The 23,798-nt window shown below is 39.0% G+C and overlaps 1 protein-coding gene across 2 annotated transcripts in view; it reads right to left on the bottom strand.

Annotated features, from left to right (window-relative positions):
* Positions 1-23,798, bottom strand: part of TEX14 (testis expressed 14, intercellular bridge forming factor) — a 153,522-nt gene that overhangs the window by 30,234 nt on the left and 99,490 nt on the right. For both annotated transcript variants that reach the window (XM_027870356.1, XM_027870357.1), the window contains 5 exons: positions 19,530-19,808; positions 16,512-16,612; positions 6,807-6,926; positions 3,944-4,013; positions 572-653 (listed from right to left, as the gene is read on the bottom strand). In XM_027870356.1, the coding sequence (XP_027726157.1) occupies positions 572-653; positions 3,944-4,013; positions 6,807-6,926; positions 16,512-16,612; positions 19,530-19,808 (652 nt within the window). The remainder of the gene's footprint in view (positions 1-571; positions 654-3,943; positions 4,014-6,806; positions 6,927-16,511; positions 16,613-19,529; positions 19,809-23,798) is intronic.

Genomic DNA, 23,798 nt, shown 5'->3' with positions numbered 1-23,798 from the left:
TCTTTCCCTCCAGATTGAAATGATCTGAGTATATTATATTTATGCATGACTATAAAGTATACAACCAACATACTACTATATTTGCGTCATATTTAATTGTATATATGACTTATTATCCCTACTACATAAAAATTATCAGGGGCAGGGGCCAGTTATTTATCTTTGAATCTCCCTCAGTAGCCTAGAAAAGTTACACATAATATGGCTTAGTATCTGTAGAATGAATGAATGAACTGGGTTAAGCTATTATATTATCGGGGAGGAAAAAAAAATATACTTGTTATCTAAACAGATCAGTAGATATTTGTTTACACAACAACACTAACTATGGAGAACAAAGCTGGGACCCTGAGGAAATGGGTTAAGTACTTTACCATTATAAGATGGCTTCAGAAGAATGGAAGGAAAGTATTATCCAAGGTAAGTCCTAAAGATACCATGCCCTCCTGGGCCAAGTTTTGATTAAGTGGATGGAGAATTTTGAACAAAGGCACTTCATCAATGTGAGATATTACCATTAAAATGTTTCCTTTTAATCTGAAGGAGCAACTAAGACATTAACAACTCAAACCTTATGGGTGTAAACTGAAGTTCTGTTACACACTCAGACTTATTTCCAAGGATTTTTTCAATCACTTGAAACCTTTTTCCACCTGAAAGAGAAAGGAAATGTCTGTAGTCATTGGATTCTATGTACATAAATTATTATTTTTTACACTTAATTCTTTTTCACTTTCAGATCCACATTCTCTACCTCTCATCTCCCCCTTCCCTTTTCATATTTTATCATGAGTTCTCTAGTACTGTGGTTTGTCATTGTGTGGATTAGGGTTCCTAAGTCTTTCAGAATTGATTGTCTTACAATACTGCTGTTATGATAGAAATTATTCTCCTGGTTCTACTCTTCACTCTGTATCAGTTCATTCAAGTCTTCCCAGGATTCTCTGAAACCATCCCTTTCATAATCTCTTTTAGTACAGTAGTATTCCATTACATTATTATACTATAGCCTGTTTGGTATTCCCCAAGTAACAGGCACTCCCTCAGTTTCCAACTCTTTGCTACCACAAAAAAAAACTGCTATAAGTTTTTTGCAATAAGTGTTTTTTGGGTTCTCTTCCTCTTTCTTTATTCTTTTTAGGGTATAGACCTAGTAGTGACATCATTGGTTCAAAGGCTATGTAAAAATTATTACCTTTTGGGGCATAGTTCCAATTTGCTTTCCAGAATGGCTGGAGCAGTTCACAGTTCTACCAACAGCATACGTACCCATTTTCCCATAGTCCCTGCAACATCTGACATTATCCTTTCTGTCAACTTTGCCAATCTGATGGGTGTGAGGCATTATAATTTGCATTTCTCTAATTATTATTGATTTAAAGCATTTTTTCACATGGCTATTTAGGGTTTGTCTTTCTTCCTCTACAAACTGTCTATTCTTACCCTTTGCCCCTTTATTAACTGGAGAATAGCTTTCTTCTTATAAATTTGAATTCGTTTCCTATATATTTTAGAAATTAGATCTTTATCTGGGAAACTTGTGGAGTATACATAAATTAATATTATTCTGTGGGAAAATTCCTTGAGCCTCATCCTGGTATCATAAGTAATCTCAACAAGCAGCTTAAGTGATGAGCGGTTTAAGAGCTGAATAGATTCGCTATGTCTCTGAGGTACTTTCCATCTCTAATATTCTTTGGTTCTAACATTTTGAGTCAAATACTATTCAGGCCAAGGGAGGTAGCAGCACAGTGTAGTAGAAAGAACTTTGGATTTGGAGTCAAATGACCAGAGTGTAAATCATGGTTCTTTCACACAATTCCATGGGTGATAAAAGCTCTGGGCTTCAATTTACTCCTCTGTACAATGAGGGAAATGGATTAGACGATGTCTAAGGCTTCTTCCAGGCCAATTCTATGAAACCAATGAATGTTCTAGAAGAGGACTTTATAGATCACTGATTTTTACAAATGCAGGAACTGAGAACCAGAGAGAGAAAGTGACTTGCCTAAGGTTACATAAGTAATAAATATCAAAGCCAGGATCTGAACATAGGTCCCTTCACTCCAAATCCAGCATTCTTTCCATTGCACCTTACGTTCACCGAAGTGTCAGATGTAAAAATAGTTTGGCTGGGTCCAAGTCCTACCCTCTTTTAATTATGCCATACAGTAGCTGGAGGATCTAAGAAGCCCAATGTAATAATCTATTCTCCTCCTTGATTATAACTACTTGAAACTAAGATTTTAGGATTTAGAACCAGAAAAGGTTCTTCTCTTCCCCTGCCCAATTTTACAGAGGAAGAAACTGAAGCATAGTACCTTTGCAACTGCTTGAAGTCACAAAGGAAGCAAGCAGCAGAGACCAGATTTGAACCTGACTTGGAATCCAGTGCTTTTCCCACTGTCATATGCTATAATGCACTACTGTGCAATTTCTCAGACAGAAGGTCTTCAATTAGAAAGTCATTTAAAGGCAGGCCATTCAAAGATATGTTAGCCAAAGCAAGTCATCATTTCTGACAGGTCTGCTTCTTCTGCCATGCTATTTGTACTAAGCATGGAGAAGGGGAAGATCAATCGGACAGTGACATCTCCCATTCCATATGCCATATTTTAGTCTGACTTGGGCATGGATGTGTCCTGAATAGCATTTAAAGAGCATTGAGAATGTTCCTCTTAAAATATCTCCCCTATCCCGGTACCTAAAATTTCACTGCAGGATATTTATTCCTTTGGGTTCTCCTCCTTCAGAACCTATCTTCAAATCCAATTGTAGGGGAGGGGAGTTGTTTTAAAAATTAATTTACATTAATATATTTACTGGCTTATCAGAGAAATGGATGCCTGGAAAGGGTAGAGAAAGAATGAAAAAAAAAAGAGGAAAAGGACATAAAGGAAGGACATGGCCTTCTGTTTCTGCTCTCTAGCCCCCTTTGCCTTCCAATGAGCAAAAACAAGTGGTGGCCTGTAAGAAGGTATGCAATTCAGGGCTAAGGGTCAAAATTTTAAAATGTCTCAAACGGATTAGAGGTAAGGGTAACATGGGTGGAAGGAAAAGAGAACAGATTCAGAAACCACATTCAAGATTACTAAAGCATGATCCTAGGCAGTTCTAAGGATTAGCAAATGGAGATATAAATATACACACATATATGTATATGTATATATTAGACATATCTAACACATACATATATATATTTTAGTGGGCAGGGTGCATGCCTTTGAAGGACATTAATATGTAGTGTTTCAGAACTTGTATTAAAACCAATAATTCACACATGTGAAACAAGTTCCATGCTCCAAGCTGCTGATTGTGGGGTAATCTGAAATTGATTTCAAATAAACTTTGGAAATGATGAGTGACAAATTTAAATGTCTATGCCATGAACTGATGCCATTCTTTAATGAAGCATCAAGCAAACACCAATTCTGTTGAGATTTGACTGTTTAGATTTGGATCAGTGAACCAAAAGTCTGGATATGTGGTTTGGTCCTAGTTCTCCTAACTGTCCATGTAGCCTTGGACATGTCACTGAATCTCCCTGAGAGAAGGGTTAAACTAAATAATTCCTAAGTATGATTTCCCAATCCAAAGATTCAGACACAGGAGTTGACAGAGGGCAGTGGTGTTATGAAAAAAAATACTGGGCCTGGAGTTGGAGGATCTAGGATCCAATGACAGCTATGCCACTGACTGTGTGACTTTGTGTGCCCCACCCTAGAACTAGGGGACGGGCCTTAGATCTTTGAAGACCGTTCCTGCTCTAAATCCTATGAGTCTGGGATATTTCTTTCAAAAATGCTAATTAAAAATCTGCCTTCTTTTCATGCAATCTGGGTCACCCAGGTATGCTTGTCTTTCTAATCTCCCTTTTAGTTCTAACCTTCTAGTAGTTTATACAGGAGGAAAGTACATGATTTTTGACCTGACCACATATTACCAGAGTCTTGTTTTTGGACACCACAGACTTCTTGTGTGATTTCCAAGTCATCTTCTTCATGACTTAAAGTCTGCAAAGGAAATAAGATTATTAAAAAACAGCAAAGATATGGCCCCTAACTCAACTAAGTCTAATCCAATTCAGCAAGCATTTATTAAGCACCTGTTGTGTTCTAGGAATTGTGCCAGACATTAGGACAAAGACAAAAATGGAACATTCTCTTCCTTAAAAGAGTTTGTATTCTATTTAGAGAGACCAGACATACAAATATTTAAGTATAAGCAAAATATACTCAGATATGAAAATGGATCTGTGAACTTATAGATTTAGGCATTCTTTCCAATAATGCAAATTACGACCCATCCCTGCCAGCTATCCTGCTCAACTCCTGTCCATCTCTTATAATAAGTTTGCCACAAGGGGTCCACACAAAGTGCTGAAGGCCTCTAATGAAGTCTCTTGACATTGTGAGCACCAGTGGAACAGCTGGGATATCCACTCTTATCCCTCACCCTTGCCATATAACTACCCTATCATTCCCTTCCTTGATGAAATATTTTACTCTGTTCATCTCATGTCCTCATGGATTATATGTATGCCTGCTTACATGCACCATATATTTTTCCATTGACCTCATCATACAAAAGAAAGATCAAGTGAATGAAACATGTTTATTGTCTAGATTATGACACGCATTTGGATGGCTACCCTTTAAGAACTTATCCATCAGTATGCATGGGACCAGCAGTATAAGGGAACAGAAAATTGGGACGTGAGTTGAACTGGAGAAGAGTGGGCTGAATTGCCTTTATGAAATTGCAAAGCTCCTTTGATGATCTCCAGGCTTCCCATGGAGGCAAAAGTCCAGCTTTTAATAGCAACATTCTACCTATATTGCTGCATAGCTGTGAGATATGGAATATAAGTCTCCGAAGAACTAAAAATGGATACAAAATAAATATAAGGCAATTTTGTCGAGGAAGGAGCTAGCACTTAGGGCGATAAGGAAAAGACTTCTGTAGAAAATATGCTTGAGTTGAGCTTTTAAGGAAATTACGGATTCTAAGAGGTGGAGTATATAAGTGAGTGTATTCCACAATTTGGGAGACAATCTGTGCAAAGACAGAAATGGAGGTTAGAGTGTCATCTTCAGGGAACAGCAAGGATGTTAGTTTGGCTGAACCACTGAGTGTATAATGATGAGTTCTATAAAGTTAGAAAGTAATTGGGACCAATTTGTGAAGCGTACTAAATACCAAACATCAAATAATCTGGAAGTATGAAGCAACCAATGGAATTTAGTAAATAAAAGAGTCAGCCCTTGTTTTAGGAAAATCACTTTGGCAATTGTGTGGGGAATGTATTGAGCAGAGGAGAAACTGAGGATCACTTAAGGGAGAGAGAGATCAATTAGAACACTACTGCAGCAATCCAGGCTGAGGGTGGTGTTGGGGTGAAAAGAGAGAAAGAGTTGAAAGCAGACTAGGCAACTGATGATAGAAGGGGTGACAAGAGTGTGAGGACTTGAATATGGCTTGAGGTAGTAAACCTGGGCACCTGGATTAAGCGTCTATTATTCAGTTGTAAGGTAACCAACAAGCATCAATTTATTAGGTGCCCATTGGGTCGAAGGCCCTGAAATAGACACCAAGAATATAAACACAAAATGTAAAATTCCAGCTCTTAAGGAGCTACACTTAAGGGTGGGGATATAACATGTAGTTGGAGAAGAGAGAGAGCACAAATGATGAAGGGAATAAAGAATATTTCCTGTAAGAGACAGAACCTTGAACTCATATAAGATAGCAACATTTTAAGAGCATGCTAAGCTGAATATAGCTGCTTGAGTTTCTTTCAAATACTGACATTTCTTCCCAAGGTAATTCCATCTTATATGTGAAAAAAAAAATACACTAGCTTCTAAAATAAATTAATGTTTGATGGATCCACAATGTTAAAATCAGTTATTTTTAAAACATTAATACTGTATTTAACATTTCCCTCTCCCCAACACACGTATACACACATACTCTTTCCCTTCCTTCCTCAAGATTTCCCATTTTTGGAAAGAAAAGTCTTCTTCCATGTTCCACAGTACTTTCTTATTCATGAAGTGAAAGGTGAGGAAGAATGTATCAGGGACACAAGACTAACAGCCAAAGCTGCTGAAGGTTTCTTAAAAACAGATGAAGAAGCATGAACAATCCCTTATCCCTAAAGCAGAACAAATGTTAGCCAGTCAATAGCCCTGCCTTAAATTTTCAAGAGCTCCAAAGAAGAGGCTGTTCCTCCCCACACCTCTGGGTTGACGGGATGTAGTTCTTCCATTTTTTTTTTTTTTACTAGTGAACTAGGTCGGGGGAGGGTAGAAACGAGCAGAGGAGGAACTACACTAGTAAACTTGAAAAATTCACTGAGCAGAAATGTAAATTGTTGAGTGTTGTTGATAAAAAAAAATACACTGTGCAAATCTGGTTTTCTCATAATTCCTGAGGCAAGGTCAGTGCAGTGGATAAAACCTCTGGGTTCTTATCCAAGTTGCATTCCCACTAAAGCGGCATGTCCAAGGCAAGTCGCTTACTGGCTCTGGTTGTTTCTCCGTGGGGTGGGAGTGAAGGAAGAGAGAAATACTTTTCTTTCTTCTTTCACAAGATTATGATGTCAATAAGAGAATGTAAGTGAAAGTGAGACATTATTCTTAGAATGGTAATTTTTGTATAAAAGACTCATGGGCCTTCAATTTTCAAAGACTTTTTTTTCCCCAAACATGTACTGCCCAGAATTCACAAATACAAATGAAGCTCTAGGAAAAACTATGGCTGTAGAACATCAAAATATACCTTACCAGGGACTTAACTTTTACCTTAACTTCTAAATGTCCTTGAACAGTTGGGGTGTAAAAGTAATCAGGATCAGGGGTTAAAAATTCATCTGTTACATCCTCAGAAGAATCTACTGAATGAGGTGACTCCATAGAATGCTCCTATTAAGGGAATGATGTTAGAAAGGATTTTTCTTAGAAAAATTGGAAAGTAACAAATACTGTACCACAATCACCCCCTTAAGGCAGTTTTATTTAACTTTTTTTTTTTTACAGACAGCACTATAAGATGGTTGTTTGCTGGGAAATGATTAATACGTCAAATTAGAACAAAATGTATTAATACAAAATTTTTAAAAGAAATTACTTTACACTGGCATTCGTCAAAAAAGAAGACTTTATAGTGAGAGAGGTGCTGTATTCCTTGGGCTTCTCCTGCCAATCTCCTCCATACTTGGACCCAGCACTCCTAATAGGTGAGAGAGACTTCACCACATCTAGGTCCCCCCGACACCCTGTGCTGCCCTCCAGCCATTGTAATATACCCCACCCCATTCCTCACTTGGTACCTCTTGTTCTGAGAAGAGTAAGGTGACTCTATCATTCCTAGAAAAGATAAATCAGGGGCAGCTAGGTGGCGCAGTGGATAGAACACTGGCCCTGAAGTCAGGAGGACCTGAGTTCAAATCCAGCCTCAGACCAAACACATGACACTTACTAGCTGTGTGACCCTGGGCAAGTCACTTAACCCCAAATGCCTAAAAATTAAAAAAAAAAAAAAAAAGAAAAGATAAATCAATTGCCTTTCACTCTACCCAGCAGCTCAGTGACTTCTCAGATCAAAATACTACTTCCCCTAGATGTGTCTTCTCAGACTTTCTTTTGTTGTTTTTTGTATTCTTAGTGCTTACTGAGCACAGTGCCTGGCACACAGCAAACCCTTAATGTGTTTTCATTCATTCCAGCAAAAGCCATTGTCAAGATATTATTAGGAGACACCCTGTTTTCCCGAGCTAAGGCCCAGAATGTAAGCTGTGCCCTGAGCTTGGCACAACAGTCCTTTGCACACACTCTCTGGATGAATACTGCTGCAACTAAATCACAGAACTAATGATCCCTGAGCTTGAGCAAGCACCAATAAGCCCCAGACATGAAGCCCTGCTATGAACAGAATTTTTGTCACTGTACAACCTTGCCTCACTGTTGCTGCTTTGCCTCTGTACTGTTGCTACAGTGTTTGATTCTTTGTTTAGCCACAAATATATAAATCAAGGTTTAGCCACACTAGAGAGGTTCCCCCAAGGTGTGGTTGTGGGGAGTGCGGCACATGTGTCTTGCTCCCTCCTGGCTTTCAAGCCATTTCTCTCACTTTGAAATTAAACTTGTTTGATTCCTGACTCTCCTGTCTCTATCCTGTTCTGTTTGGCTCTGGTTAATCCAACAGGTTAGAGGCCAGTTTCTCTGATAATGGTGGAAGCAGTCAAAACTTCTCTTCCCTCATTTCTCTTTAAGAAATAGTAAGAATGCATTTTAAAAGTATCCTAGTTCTTTTTTATCTTTCTTTGTTTTTTTCTGTATGTTTTCTTTTACAACATGGCCAAAATTGAATTATGCTTTGCATTACTTCATACATATAACCTAAATCACATTCATTGCCTTCTCAAGGGACAAGGGAAAGGTGGAAAAGAGGGAGATAATTTGAAACTCAAATTTTCTAAAAATGAATACCACTTTGTTTATATCTAATTTGGATACATTTAATGAAATAAATATTCCATATAATAATGTCTTTAAAAAAAAAGTATCCTAGTTCAAGCCTTTGGACTAATCTGGAAGAAAAACCTTTCAGTCTTTCTTTAACTATCAGTTCTAGGTCCTACTCTTCTCTATCAGACTAGCCCAAGAAGGATTTCTCCCAAGAAGTAATTACGGTAATGAGGGAGGGAGAGGAGAGGTGTGGTGCCAAGGGAAGTGCCTAGATGCCTAAAAGGGATAAAAGACTCCTTTTCCCCAAGAGCAGTGTTTTCTTTTCTCACTTCCCTGAAGTAGGGCACCAATCAAAGGGAGGAGGTCTCTTTCATTACTTCACATCACCAGTGACTAGCTTGGGGGAGATCTCTGGAGAAAAGTGACTACAGTGAGTAGTTTCAGGAAAATCATTCTCCAGGGTTGTGCCAAGTGTTTTATTTGATGAAGCAAAATGTCACCCTCAACTGCATAACTATATTCTATCAATTTTCCTATGTCCAAGAATACCATAAACATTATTTCATATCTTCTGTTAGAGAAGGACATATCTGAGAGTATGAGGAGTTTGAACATTTTGTTTTCAAGAAGAACAATGATCAGTTTTAGACTAATGGCAAATAATGTACCTGAGGTGAAATAACTGTTTCAACTACACCCTACAACTATTCATAACCTTATTTCTGTGGAGAGATACATGGTAAGTTCTAAATTATCTAGGAAACCAGTGGAACCCTCTTTTATCCTAGTCTCTTGGGCTCCAAAACTACTTTTAACTATTCTAGTCTGTACAATCAATGGTTAAAGAAGACTTTAAACACTTAATCATAGATGTTAGTACTTAATCACATGTCACTTATTCAATTGAATTTATCTAATTCAATTAACAATTGCTAAGTACCATTTATATGCAAAGGAGGCAACTGGGTAGTTCTGTGGATAGAGTACCTGGCCTGGAGTTGAGAAGACTTGAGTTCAAATCCAGCCTCAGACACTTACTAGCTGCATGACCCTGGAAAAATCACTTAAGCTACGTTTGCCTGAATCTACTGCCACTCTAATATCTTTGCCACGAAAACTCCAAGGACAGTACTAGCATGGTATGGCCCATGGTGTCACAAAGAGCTGGACATGACTGAATGACTAAACAGCAGCAGCAACAACAATTTACATGCAAAGTACTGATGCCAGAAGTAATACATAGTTTCTGCCTTTAAGTAACTTACATTCTACTAGGCTTATTAAATGGGGACAAACAGGTGAGACTCTAAGTCTTTGAGACCTTGGGTGACTTCTGGTAGGCCACGGATGGCTTTTCTCTGAAAGGTGTGGAACTTTGGAAAGATGCAGTAAATTTTGGGTTGGTCCCTTCTTCTTCCACTCTCACCAAGAGGGGAACAAGAGGAACAGGGAAGAGGTACTGCATCAGTTTCAAAATGGAGTAAAGGTACTCTCATTTTGTTTTTCCTTTCTTATGAGGAAGACAAGTGGCACAGTGGACAGAGTGCTGGACCTGGAATCTTGGAGTTCAAATCCTGACTTAGATGCTTACTATGTGACCTTGTGCAAGTCACTTAACTTTTCTCTGCCCCAATTTTGTCATCTGTAAAACAAGAATAATAATAGCACTTACCTCCCAGAGTTCTTGTAAGGATAAAATGAAATTATATTTTAAAAATACTTTGCAAACCTTAAAGCACTATATAAATGTTAGCTGCTATTATTACTATTCCTCTTTCTAGAATGTGAGGTGTGATGCTTACACATGGCACAATGCACATGTCAGAAAACATTTATCCAAAAAATATTTATCAAGTCCCTGCAACGTGCCAGCCACTGTGTTAATCAATTGAGATACAAAAAAAAGCTCACAATCTAATGGGAGGGACAACAAGCAAACAAATATGCACAAACAAGCTAGATACAGGAAAAACAGGAAATAATAGAGGGATGGCACTAGAAGGGTTGGGAAAGACTTCCTGTAGATGGGATTTCAGTTGGAAGGAAGCAAGGAAAGTCAGTGGTGGAAAGGAGGGAGAACATTCCAGGCACGGAGGACAACCAGAGAAAATGGCCAAAGATCGAGAGATGGAATGTGTTATTTATGGAACAACAAGGAGCATGTCACTGGATCAAAGAATATGTGATAAGGAGTAAGGTGTAAGAAGTCTGGAGAGGTAGGAGGGGCTAGGTTATGAAGGGCTTTGAATATTAACCAGAGGATATGTGTATTCAATCCTAGAAGCACTAGGGAACCACTAGAGTTTACTTGGCGGGGGTGGGGGGGACACATGGTCAGATTTGTGCTTTACGAAAATCACTTTGGTGACTAAATGGAGGCTGGATTAGAAGGGGAAGAGACTTCAGGCAGGCAGACCCACCAGCAGGTTATTGCGATAGTCTAGGTAGGAGGTGATAAGGGCCTGTATCAGAAGGGTGGCAGTGTCAGAGCAGAGAAGGGGGTATACTGGAGAGACACTGAAATAGATAGGCCTCAGTAATAGATTTGATATGGAGGGTGAGAGATAATGAGGAGTCAAGGATGACATCTAGGTTGACAGCCTGAGGGACTAGAAGGATGGTGTTGCTCTGGACAGTAATAGGGAAGGCAGAGGAGTTGGGGAGAGTTTAGGGGGAATAACAATGAGTTCGATTTTAGACATACTGAGTTTAAGATGTCTGAAAGTCAACTGGAGATGTACAAGTGGAGGTGTGAACGTGGGCTTTGTAATGAATATACTATTATGTTAGAACTTCCCTTCTTCACAGAGGAGCAGAACAATGGAGTTACATGACAACCAGTCAACCAGAAGGATTTCTGAGGCTCAAGGCTGCTTGACATACCAGTGATCCTTTGCGAGTGAATTCTAGCTGAATTTGGAGATGCCTGTAGCTTCCAGAAACCACAGAACAAGCCTTGATAAGCTCAAGGGCAACCTTGAGCAGAAGAAGCTGCAGATTCAACACCTTACTTGGCAGTTTCTAAACATCCTGCTGCCTGGCTTATTCTGTCTACAGATGACTTCTCCCTTAACCACACCATCCCCTAACCCCATTTCTCATCCGAAAGCCTCTAGAAACTATAATATCTCACCCTTTTCCTATTCCCCTTTGAGGAGCTGAGAACTCTCTCTCCCTTTTTACTCCCTTGTAGGATCTTCTCTTCCTTGCAAGCCTTTTCTCAGACAATGCTTTGTAATCTGTGATTGGACTCTGTTTCATTTCAGGTCCCTTTATAGGCCTGGGGAGGTGTCTTTTGTTAACAGAAGTCAGCAGAGAGTTAAGGCAGGATACAAAGATTTGAGAATCATTAGCAAAGAGAAAGTAATTAAATCAACTGGAGCTGATGAGATCACCAAGTGAAGTACTATAGAGAAAGAAGAGAAGAGGGTCCAGGATAGAACCCCTATATAACATCTACGCTTAGAGGACATGATCTGGATGAGGATTTAGCAAAGGAAGGGAGAGAAGCAATGGTCAGATAGGTAGGAAGAGAACCAGAAAACTGGTGTCCTAAAAACTGAGAGAGGAGGAAAGAGTGATCAACAGTGTCGAAGGCTGCAGAGAGGTGGAGGAAAATGACAGAAAAGGCCACTGGATTTGGCTATTAAGAGATCATTTGTAACTTTGGAGAGAAAAGTTTTGGTGGAATGATAAGGTCGGTAATTGGACTATAAAGGGTTAAAAAGACAGTGCGAGGAGAGAAGTGGAGCCACCTACTATAGATGGCCTTTTCAAGGAAAAAGGGCAGAAGAGATATGGAATGATAGTTATTGGGGGTGGAAGAATCAAATAAGGGTTTTTTGAGGATGGGGGAGACATGGGTATATTTATAAGCAGTAGGAAAGGAGCCAGACGAAAGGCAGAAACTGAAAATAAGTGATCTATTGGGGATGATGAGGGTGGGGGCAATTTGTTGGAGCAGATGCAATGGAATAGGATCACTTACCAAGTAGAGGGGTTAGCCTTGGTAAGGAGTAAGGTCATTTCATCATGTGAGAAAGGGGTGAAGGAGCAGATAGTGGCAGAATGCATCTGAGACATAGAAGATGAGGAAGAAGGGAGAAGAGGTGGCTTGTGGCAAAAGGTCTCAATTTTTTCTGTAAAATATAAGGCAAGGTTTTTAGCAGAAAGAGTAAGGGTAAGGGGAGTAATGAGAGTCATTTAGGAGGTTTGGAAGAGCTGCCACAAAGAGTGGGATAGTGAGTTGATAAGGGGTGTAGAAAGACTACTTAGAAGCAATGAGGGCTCAGTTGAGGTCATTTAACATAAATCTGTAGTGGACCCCATCAGAATGGTTACATACTTCTATCTTCGTTCAGCAGCATGTGTCTAAGGAATGAAGGCAATGGAGGGTGGAAGTGATCCAAAGTTGAGACTTGGTAGGGTATGATCAGTCAAATAAGGGTGGCTAGAAATTTAAAAGAAGATAGTATAGAATTAAATTGGTTCACTAAGGGATCAAGATGGAGAAAAGAGGACAGAGTGGTTAGTGCAAGGAAGATGGCCTGGGAGAGAACTGGGGGATCACATAATTGGAGGTCACAGTGTGGACAAAGAGTAAGGCTTGGTAAGGGAAGGCAGAAGGAGAGGCAGAAAGTCAACAGATTATGGTTGGATAAGTAGACCTTGGAATTCTTTTTTTTTTTTTTTGGCTAGGCAATGGGGTTAAGTGACTTGCCCAGGGTCACATGGCTAGTAAATGTCAAGTGTTTGAGGCTGGATTTGTGGACTTTGGAATTCTTGAAGGAAGTGGTACATTTATAGGTGATGGCAAGATCAAGCGTATGACTATCTTAGTGTGTGACTGATGGAGTAGGTCATAGGAAGTGAGTAGGTTGAGGAATTAAGTAATTAGGGTGTTTGAGGTAGAGTTATTGTGTACATTAAGTCCCCTAGTATGAGGGCAAGAATTGGGGAGGAGACAGAAACTGTGAATCATATATTGAACTCACTGAGGAAAGAAGAGGGGTGTGTAGACAACAGCTACGGGGATTTTGACTGGGTGTAGAGATGAATAGCATGAAGGAGGAGAGGTTATTGAGTGAAAGAGGTAGGGTGGAAGTGGCAATGGGGAACAAGGAGTATTCCAATTCCTCTGCCTTGACCAGTGAGCTGAGGGGAGTGAATGGAGGTGTAGCCAATACTGGAAAGGATAGCCAGGGAACTATGTCACCAGGGAGACACACATTTTAGTAATAGCTAGAAGACGGAAGGACTGAGAAAAGAAAAAAAATCTGGGAAAGGAAGTTTGTTGCCTATGGAACAAGAACTCCAAAGAGCATAACAGAAATGGAGAGTGGCATTTGGGTGGAACTTTGGGGTGGGAGGGTTAAAGGGGATAAGAATAAGGAATAGGTTGGTGTGGAATGGCTAATGGGGTTTGGAGGATGACCTACAGGGGAGCACATGTGCTGCCTAGGTGAGCCTGAGTCTCGGGTCTCTGCCATTAATGTTTTGTGCTTTTTTTCTCTATCATAGGTGATCTTGAATAGTGATCCTTAAGATGGCAGTTTCTAGCTCTGGAAGCAGACATGTGAATTCAAAAGATTGGGAGCTCCTGAGTCCCTTGGAGAGTTTTATGAACAGTGCAAAGCAAGAGAAGATGAAATTAGTATTTAACAGTCCCTCTAAGGGTTCCGTGTTTAAGTGTTGATCTCTGGAGATCAACAACAGTTTTAGGTTACTGCTTCATGTTTAAGTTTTGTTAATGTGCACTTGTGATTGTGTTTTAAGCATTTCTTTTGAGTGAAGCAAATAAAGAGCTGCTCTATATTTGACCTATACTGCAGATAGTATCTTTTTACTTCCCTTTTAGGGAAATCCTAGATGTGAGCTAAACCTAAGCTCTAAGTGATTATCTCTAGGGCTCTAGGATGGGAAGGGCTTAAAAAGCCAGTGTTCAAAAAAGAAAATCCTAACTTCTCTCTTTAGAGGCTAGGCGCCCCTACTCTGAATACATGGGTACACAGTTTAGCACCCCTTAAAGGGAGAAAAGTGCCCTCGCCTCCCTAGGATTGGTTAGTTATAGGGAAATATATCACAGGCATGGTTGGCTTTGTGATTCTTAGAGGAGACAGAACCATCAAGTTTGTTTTCCCCTCAAAATGGAAAGCAGCATGGCAGAAACCAGGTACAGAACATTTCATACCACATACCAAAACAAGGTCCAAATGGCTATATGATATAGACACAAAAAGTTATATCACTGGACATGTATAACCTATATCAGATTGCTTGCCATCCTGGGGAGGGGGATTCAAAGGGAGGGAGAAAAATTTGGAACTCAAAATTTTATAAAAAAAATGAATGTTGAAAATTATCTTTACATGTAATTAGAAAAAAGAAAATACTATTTACTAAAAAAAAAAAAAAAAAAAAGATATGCCACAAATAAATTAGAGGAACATGGAAGAAATTACCCATCAGATCTATGCATAAGTGAAGAATTCATGACCACACAAGAGACAGAGAGAATCATAGGCAATAAATTGGACAATTTTGATTACATAAAAATAAAGAGGTTTCTGTACAAACAAAACTAATGCACCTAAAATTAGAAGAGAAGTAGTTAAGTGGGGAAAAAAATCTTTGGAGCAAGTTTGTCTGATAAAAGTTTCATTCCTAAAATATATAGGAGACTGAAATTTTTAAGGACAAAAAAAAAAGCCATTGAGGCAGCTAGGTGGTGCAGTGGACAGAGTACTGGCTCTGGAGTCAGGAGGACCTGAGTTCAAATCCAACCTCAGACACATGATACTCACAAGCTGTGTGACCCTGGGCAAGTCACTTAACCCCAATTGCCTTGCAAAGCAAAACAAAAAAAGTCATTTCTCAATTGATAAATGGTCAAGAGATATGAATAGGAAAAAAAAGTGATGACTAGGCAGTTTAGTGAGGAAGAAATCTAAGCTATCAATAGCCATGTGGAAAAAAATGTTCTAAATTGCCAATAATTAGAGAAATAAAAATTAAAACAATTCTGAGGTTTAACCTCACACTCATCAGATAAGTTGACAAATAAGGAAAACGTCAAATGCTACTGAGGATATGGGAAAACAGGTACATTTATACACTGTGGGTGGAACTGTGAAATGGTCCACTCAGGAAAGCAATTAGGAACCACACATATATCCAAAAAACTATTACATTGTGCATACCTTTTGACCCAGCAATATCATTATCCAACAAAGAGATCAAAGAAAGAGGAAAAGTACCCATATGTACAAAATATTCCTATCAGCTCTTTTTGTTGTGGCAAAGATTTGGAAACTGAGGAGTACCCATAAAACGGGGACCCATTATGATATATGAATGTGTTAAAACACTACTGTGCTATAAGAAATTAAGGAGATGGTTGCTGGAGAAGACTTGTATGAAATGATATAGAGTGAAGTGAGCAAAACTAGGAGAAGAATGTATACACTAATAACAATATCATAAAGACAAACAACTCAGAAAGACTTAGGAACTCTGACCAACACAATAACCAACCATAGTTTCAGAGGATTCATGCTTAACCTACCTCTTGATACGGAGGTTAACAGATTCAGAGTGAAGATTAAGACACATTTTTTGAATATGGACAATGAAAGAAAATCTGTTTTGGTTGACTGTACATGTTTGTAATATAATTTTTGTTTTTCATGCGTTCTCAATGGGGAAGGAAGGGTAGGTAGCTAGGACAGAGAGAGAATTTGAACCTGAAAATTTAATAAAATTGAGCTGAAAAAAATTTTTTTAAACTCCAAAAAAAACATTGTTTCCCTCCCATTAGAAAATATATGTTATCTACAGACTAAAAGAACATTAAAAAGGATCTTAGAGAATAAAATCCAGCCCTGTCCTAATTTAACAGGTGAGGGAGTAGAGGTCTAGAAATGTTAAGGGATTTGCCCAAAGTTACAATGCCATTTGGTTAGATCTTGTACATAAGGAGGACAAACAAAGGCTTTCCTAGCTCCCTGGGACCTGCTTGATTGCCTATTTTATATTACTTACACTACAGAGCTTCTCAATTCCCTCAAGAGAGTCAGAATGCTTGTGAAAGGCTCCTCCATGTTCTGGATGCTTTTTCTTTCTTGGTAAGTGATGTCTTGTGCCTAACAAATAGAACATGCTGGGGATCAAACAAAATCATTCATCTATACTGAAATTCAAATAAGAAAGTATTGTAAGAGTAGTGGGAAAGAGCTGATATGCTTCTCTATGACAAAATCATTCTGTGCTCTGTCAAGGATAGATAAGAATGGATATCATGGTCTGGTTCAGATTTTGTAGAAGATAAAACCATTTTGGACTAGTCTACGTAAAAAAGGCATCTCTAGGTAATAGCTCTTTCTACCATCACTGAAGAAGGAGAGACCAGATTCTGAATACCAAAATTCAATGCCAGTGTTTTTTTTCAGCATAAGGATATATTACAATTTCGAAAATGTCCTTCTTTGACTTACAAATGATGATGAAACCACTTTGTATTTCATATTATAATGGTAGGGAAAGTATCCAAGGGATTTTCAGGTGCTTGGGAACTTAGCTTACAAACATATAAAGAAGGGGTCATATTCTTAACCTGGGTTCCACAAGCTTGTTGTTTTTTTTTTAAATTTTATAACTATATTTTAGTATAATTGTTTTCATTTGTAATCTTTTGTATTTTATTTTACGTATCTACAAACATTTTGAGAATGTTTGTAGTCTTTACCAGATTGCCAAAAATGTTTGTGACACAAAAAAGGTTAATAATCTCTGTAATATAAAGGGAAGATCTTTAGGGTAACAACTATTCTGACCTTAGGATTGGGAGAATTAGTGTGGTTTGTTTAGAGAAAGTCAAGACTGTGTGCAAAAATATGAGTGGGCATCTCTTCCTGAACATGGAGTGCTTAGGTTCAAGCTGAGTTTACAGTATAGTTCAATTCAACTGTTAGATCCACGGTCATTCAGCCACCCTTGAAATGGAATGTACTTCAAATCCTAGAACCTCAGAGTTGGAAGCATCTTAAAGGTCCTCTTCTCCAACCTTACATCCCATCTCCTCTACCATATCTCTTGCAGATGGTTATTCATTCTCTGCTTAAAAGTCTCCGGTGACAAAAAACTGCTCACCTCAAAAGGCACCCTATTCTATTAAAAAATATATTATTGATGCCATGTCTTTGCATCACAGTCATTTCTACTATCCCACTCCAGACTGAACCTGCCCTTGTAACCAAAGAAAATGATTAAGCTTTTGCTTAATCTGATATATATCTGATCTGATATAGCGACTATCTCATCCTGGTCTTTTGCAAAGCTCGATGGTTGGAAAGTTTTCTCAAAAAGTTCTCGTATAACACAATTGTCACATTCTTTATCATCCTGGCAGCCTTCCCCACAGAATTGTATGTGTAATAGGGGTGAGGAAGGTCAGGAAGAGGGATGAGATTTGGCCAATGAGAGCCCAGTTCTCAGAAGCATGCACATTGTGCACATGGTTGGAGGCTGTCCTATCCCCATCTTCATGGATTTCTAGAAGCAAGGTCCTAAAGGCTCCACATGGGAACTGCATCAGGCAGAGCACCATGTGCATGCTCCTGAGGACTAGGCTCCCATTGTCCAGGCTACCCATTTACATAATCACAGAATATCAGAGTTGGAAGGGACCTCAAAGTCTACCTAATTGAACTCCTACTTTGACAAGAATTCCCATAATACATACAGTAAGAGGTCATACAGTCACTGCTTAGAGAACTCCTAAAGCAGCCCATTAAACTTTTGGAGAGCTATCATTGTGAGAAAATTTTTTTTTTACATGAACACTAAGTCTGCTTCTCCACAATTTTCACCTGTTGCTCCCACATCTGTCCTTTGGGGACAGGCAGAATAAGTCTAATCCCTCTTCAATAATACTTGAAGTAGGCTAACATATGTCCCTGCTGAGTCTTTTCTTCTTCAGGCTGGCTATATATCCCCAGTTCTTCCAACCAATCCTCAAATGCCATGATCTTAAAGCCCTTCACTATCCTGGCCATTCTTCTCTGGCCAATTTATTGATGTTGTTCCTAAAATGTGGCATCTAGAACTGAACACCACACTCCTGGTGTATTCTGACTAATGCATGGTACTTCTCTGTTCCAAGGTACAATCTTTTCTTAAGGAAGTCTGAGATCACAATTTTGGGGTTATTTTAGAGAGTATTCTATCACAATGATAACCTGAAATGAGCCTGCATTTCACTAAAACTTCCCAGTCCTAGCCATACCACTACTTCCCATCTTATATGTTAAGCTGATTTTTTAATTTAAGTGTAGACTATATTTATCCTTGTTAAATTTCATCTTATTATTATACTTAGCTCAACATTCTGACCCGTCAAGATCCTTTTGTATTCTGATTCTGTCATAAAGTATGTTTGCTATCCCTCCTACCTTTTGTATCACGTGAAAGTTACTAGCATAGGAACACCACTTATTCGCTAGAGTTAAATATCCTATTGACCCAATTTAATTTGCCAGACTGCCCTTTTTCAAATGTGCTGCCTAGAAGCATACTCCAGATGTGGCCTGAATGGCATGGAGTATAGTGGGACTACCACCTCCTTTATAGATATTAGACTTCTATTTATGCAGTTTAAGCCTGTATTAGCTTTTTATGTGGCAATCACATTGATATTACTTTTTTCATGTTGGGCTTGTGGCTGACTCAAATCCACAAATATTTTTTCATATGAGATGTCACTGAGTCAAATGTCTCCAATCCTGTATTTGCATGGGATGGAAATTACTGAAGTTGATTCCTTTAGGACAAAAGTTTCCATCTAATAAAATAAGATATAATGTCTCAATCTCTCTCTCCCCCTTCCCTATATAGTTCCTCGCCTGAGGACAGGACCCAGGGAAAAGAATCTGCTGCTTCAATCTAGCAGAAGTAGTTCTTAGAGACATGCCTAGAGCTGAATAATAGGCTATGTAGCTTTCCTATTAGACATAAATGTGGGCAGAACACCTGCATAGATATTACTCCTGCAATCAGACTTACCTATTACATTGTGGAACTTCATCTCTTCCTCACTGTCCTCACCGTCAGAGTCATTGTGGATGATTTTCTCACATTCATCCTTTCTTCCTGGATCATCGTGATCTCTGGGAAGATCAGTCTGGTGGCAGTCAGTATTCACTGGTTCCCTAAGAAGAGGCTGCTTCATTGATTCAGATTCATTTTCTATCTCACCGTTTGAAGTGAGATTGCTCTGAGGATACCAAAGAAGACTTCCAAGCTGTCCACTAGCTGCTTTTTCGGCCATTTCTTTCACTTCAGCTAGACCGCAGAATAACAAAGTTCAATATATCTTTTCATCATGAACATCTGAAGTGATGATTTTTAGTTCCTAAAGAGTGTCACTGCTACTATTGCAACTCAAGAGTATAGTAGTGGCACCCCTTATATAGGATCATGGGATTTTGAGCTGAAAGGGACCTTGGAAATCATGTTGCCCAATGCTCTCATTTTACAGGAAAATAAAGAGACAGGAGCCAAGATAGCAGATTAGGGGCAGTTACACAGTTGAACTCCTCCAAAAAACTTTAAAACAATGCCTCCAATCAAATTTTGGAGTGGCAGAATCAATAAAAAGTCACGGTGAGATATTTTTCTGACCTATGAAAACTTAAGAGGTAGTCAAGAAAAGTCTGTAGCATTGGGGTGGAGGGCTATCTAGAACCCATGCTGGTGACAACAGAAGCAGCAGCGTGGGGAGCTCTCAGTCCAGAATGGTAAGGAGGTTGGACAACTAATCAGAAAGAGATTACAGACCCTTTGCTGGCACTCGGTACAGCGGGTGCTGATTGGCAACTCTATTGCCCATATGTAGTTCTGGGTTGAAGTTCCAGGGTGGCAAGGAGTGCTGACAGTTAATCAAAAAGGAGCAAGAGCCCTGGTCACAGTACCAAAGCAGAGAGGAGCACTAGTACATTCAACTTCAGGGGACCAGGTGCCTTTTCTGGGTAAAGACTGGAGCACAGACTAAGAGAGCAGTGACCATACCTTTCCTAGAATCACACCAACCTAGAAACAACAAAAACTTGCAGACCCACCCCAAGAACTAGTTCTGAAAACAGCAGCCCAAAAAAGCCTGAAGTTTGAGACAGTATATTACTACACCTACATGAGCAGAGCCCAACTTTAACATAAAGGTCAAAGTCAAGAAATAGGATGGAAAAATGAGCAAACAACAAAAAATAATTTGACCATAAAAAGCTACTATGATGGCAAGCAAGGCCAAGACATAAATTCAGAAGAAGATAACAATGTGAAAACAGCTACCAAAAAGGCCTCAAGAAAAAATGATAAATGGAACCAAGCCCAACAAGAACTCCTAAAAGAATTAAAGAAATGAATGGTAGAGGAAAAATTGGGAAAAGAAATGAGAAAGATGGAAGAAAATTATGAAAAAAGAACAACTTGGTAAAAGAGGCACAAAAAATACTGAAGAAAATAACAAAAAACATAACTGGCCTAAAAGAGGCATAAAAATTCACTGAAGAAAACTACTCCTTTAAAAGCAGTGGGAACGGGGCAGCTAGGTGGCGCAGTGGATAGAGCACCAGCCCTAGATTCAGGAGGACCTGAGTTCAAATCTGGCCTCAGACACATAACACTTATTAGCTGTGTGACCTTGGGCAAGTCACTTAACCCCATTGCCTAACCCCACCCCAACCCCCCCCAAAAAAAGCGTTGGGAAAAATAAAGTGGAAAAAGAAGTACAAAAGCTCACTGAAGAAAATAATTCCTTAAAAATTAGAACTGGGCAAGGGGACACTAATGACTCCATGAAACAATATGAAACAATAAAACAAAGTCAAAATAATTAAAAAAACAGAAGAAAATGTGAAATGTCTCTTTCGAAAAACAACTGACCTTGAAAATAGATCGAGGGGGCAGTTAGGTGGTGCAGTGGATAGAGTACTGGCCCTGAAGTCAGGAGGACCTGAGTTCAAATCCAGCCTCAGACCAAACACTTGACACTTACTAGCAGTATGACCCTGGGCAAGTCACTTAACCCCAACTGCCTAAAAAAAAAAGAAATAGATCGAAGAGAGATTACTTAAAAGATACTGGAGTACTTGAAAGCCATGAGCAAAGAATGAGCCTACAGACATCATATTTCAAGAAATTATGAAGGAAAATTGCATCAATTTCACCAATCCAGAGGGTAAAATAGAAATGAAAAAAATCTACTGATCACCTCCTGAAAGAGATCCCCAAATGAAAACAGAATGAGGAAATTTTTCTCACATAAAAGAGGTATGCAAGAAAGAGTTTTTACAGTGGAGGGGAAAATGCAGGGTGGGTGTGGCAGGCAATACTTGAACCTCACTCTTATTGAAATTGGTGCAAAGAAGTGAGAATACACACACACACACACACACACACACACACACACACACACACACACACACACACACACTCTCTCTCAGCTGCATATAGAAACTTACCCAATAAGGAAATAGAAGGGGAAAGGGTAAGAGGAAGGGGAAGGTGATAAAGGGGAAGGCAAATTAAGAGAGGCAGTAGTTAGAAGCAAAAGAGACTTTTGAGGAAGGACAGGATAAAAAGAGACAGGAAAAAACAGAAGATAATGGGATGAAAAGAAATACAGTGAGTAACCATAAATGTGGATGTGAATAGGATGAGCTCACTCATAAAACAGAAGCAGATAGAAAAATGGGATTAGAACCAGAATCCAACAACATGTTGTTTATAAGAGACATTCTTTCTTTTTTTTTGGTGGCGTTAAATGACTTGCCCAGAGTCACACAGCTAGTGAGTATTATGTGTCTGAGGCCACATTTGAACTCAGGTCCTCCTGACTCCAGGGCCGGTGCTCTATACACTGCACCACCTAGCTGCCCCTATAAGAGACATTCTTGAAAACAGAAAGATATACAGAGTTAAAATAAAGACCTAGAGCAGCATTTAATATGTAAAGCTAAAGTAAAAAAGGCAGGGGTAGTAATCATGATCTCAAAGCAAAAGCAAAAGTAGACCTAATTAAAAGAGATAATTAGGGAAATGACATTTTGCTAATTGGTACCACAGACAAAGAAGTAATTTTTTTACATTTTTTTTTTTACAGCAAGTTTCTCTGATAAAGACCTCATTTCTCAAATATATACTGAGTATAAAAGTGAATCAAATTTATCAAGATAAGAGCTGTTCCCCAATTGATAAATGGTCAAAGGAAATGAACAGGCAGTTTTCAGAAGAAATCAAAGCTATCTATAGTCATATGAAAAAATGCTCTAAATCACGGCTGATTAGAGGAATGAAAATTAAAACTCTGAGGTACCACTTCACACTGGATTAGAAATGACAAATGCTAGAGGGGATGAGGGAAAAACAGGTACACCAATGAACTGTTAGAGGAGTTGTGAACTGATCCAACTATTCTGGAGAACAATTTGGAACTACACTCAAAGGGATATAAAACTGTGCACGTCCTTTGACCCAGCAATTCCACTACTAGTTCTGTATCCCAAAGAAATTAAAAAAAAAAAAAGGAAAAGGTGCTACATACACAAAATATTTATAGCAGCTCTTTTTGTGGTGGAAAAGAATTGGAAAATAAGGGTTGCTCATCAACTGGGTAAAGGCTAAACAAATTATGGCACATAATTATGATGGAGTACTATTATGTTATAAGAAAAGACGTGGTGGGGTGGTTTCAGAAAAATGTGGCAAGACCTACATGAAATGATGCAAAGGGAAGTGAGAAGAACTAGGGGATCATTGTGCACAGTGACAGCCATGTTGTAATGATGATCAACTGTGAAAAACTTGGCTACTCTGATCAAAACAATGATCCAAGACAATTCTAAAGGACTCAAGATGAACAAAATGCTATCCACCTTCAGAGAGAGAATTGATGAACTCTGAGTGCAAACTGAAGTATAATTTTCTCACCTGAATCAAGGCTACAAGTAGAGGGGCTGGCCTTGGTGAGGAGAAAGGCAACATCTTCATCAGAAGATGAAGAGATTGAGGATGTCAAGAAGTTTTCAGATATAGAGGAGGAAAAAAGAGGGAACTCACAGAAAATGGCTTTTATTTTTCTCAGTAAAGTATGAGATGAGAAACTGTTGGGAAAGAGGGGCAGGAGAACGACAGGGTCATAGATCTTAGGCTGGAAGACATCTCAGAGACTACCTAGTTGGATTCTCCTACACCCACTTTTTTCTAACAGATGAAGAAACTGAGAAGTTAAATGACTGGTCCAAGGTCACATAGATATAAGCATCATAAGTCATA

Source organism: Vombatus ursinus, unplaced genomic scaffold (assembly GCF_900497805.2).
Source record: "Vombatus ursinus unplaced genomic scaffold, bare-nosed wombat genome assembly UNPS02014797.1, whole genome shotgun sequence".
In the NCBI taxonomy this organism is placed as follows: domain Eukaryota; kingdom Metazoa; phylum Chordata; class Mammalia; order Diprotodontia; family Vombatidae; genus Vombatus; species Vombatus ursinus.
This window is presented reverse-complemented; position numbering and strand designations above follow the sequence as displayed.